At 34.2% G+C, this 1,050-nt stretch overlaps 1 protein-coding gene across 1 annotated transcript in view; it reads right to left on the reverse strand.

Annotated features, from left to right (window-relative positions):
- COL12A1 (collagen type XII alpha 1 chain) overlaps positions 1 to 1,050 on the reverse strand; it is a 115,057-nt gene that overhangs the window by 41,749 nt on the left and 72,258 nt on the right. The window contains exon 40 of the mRNA XM_023525102.1: positions 519 to 673. Coding sequence (XP_023380870.1) covers positions 519 to 673 — 155 coding nt within the window. The remainder of the gene's footprint in view (positions 1 to 518; positions 674 to 1,050) is intronic.

Genomic DNA, 1,050 nt, shown 5'->3' on the forward strand with positions numbered 1-1,050 from the left:
GGCAAGAGATGTGCTTATGTGTACAAGGCAAAGAACAACACAAGTGATTCTTGGTGGCAAATCAAATAAAACCAGAGTCATCTGGGGAAAGGTAACAGTGACATGGTTCATGGCAAATTCCAAAGCAACCTTCCTGCTAAGGCCATGGGACACAGAATCCATGTAATGCTGTACTCCTCAAGGATATAAACTTATTGAAAAGTAAATAAATAAAAGTGGATTTGTTTAAAAAAAAAAAAAACTACATAGCATGCCAAATCATTTATGAATGAAATTATAATTTCTGTTATTTTTATCTTTCGAAATTCAAAATATAATATTTTATGTAAACTAAACACATCTCATTATATACATATTTGTATACTCAATTGTATTACTTATGTATTTGTTTAGCTGGACACAAAAGAGCCAACTACTTAATGCTGAGGAAGTATGCATATTTTTAGAAGAGATAAAATTAAAACAAGCTGACCTGGTACTTTGTACTACACTCTTTCTTACAACTATTCAAAGATTCATAACTCACATGTAGTGCCTTGATCCGTCAAGGGGACGCTGAGTCCAGAATCATACTGAGCATAAACATTCACGTCATAGGTGGTGCTGGGATTGAGATTGTGTAACGTGTATGATGTCACTTCTCCAACAAAGACTTCCATAGGCTCATTGGAACCTTTAATAACAATCACAAAAATACAACGAAATATGCTAACACTAGTCTCAAATTTTTCTTAAAATCAAATGCCTGAACTTACACTCAAATAAGAGTACAAACACCATTAATTTCATAATCCTTTATGCATTTGTTCGCTATAGCACATTCGCATTATATGGTGAATACCAAACTGTAAGCAGACTGGATTCTTTATCTTCTGATTCTCAAAGCATAGCACAGTCCCTAAAACATAGCAGGTGTTTGATCAATTTTTCTTTCATTTATTAATCACACAATCAACTACTCTACACTCTCAAGCTTATTCTCTAAGTCCTACTTTGCCAGCATAGTGCTCTGCACATAGCAGGTGCTCAATGTATACTTTTCAGTGTGTC

The sequence above is a fragment of the Pteropus vampyrus genome, unplaced genomic scaffold, assembly GCF_000151845.1.
Source record: "Pteropus vampyrus isolate Shadow unplaced genomic scaffold, Pvam_2.0 Scaffold526, whole genome shotgun sequence".
Lineage (NCBI taxonomy): Eukaryota > Metazoa > Chordata > Mammalia > Chiroptera > Pteropodidae > Pteropus > Pteropus vampyrus.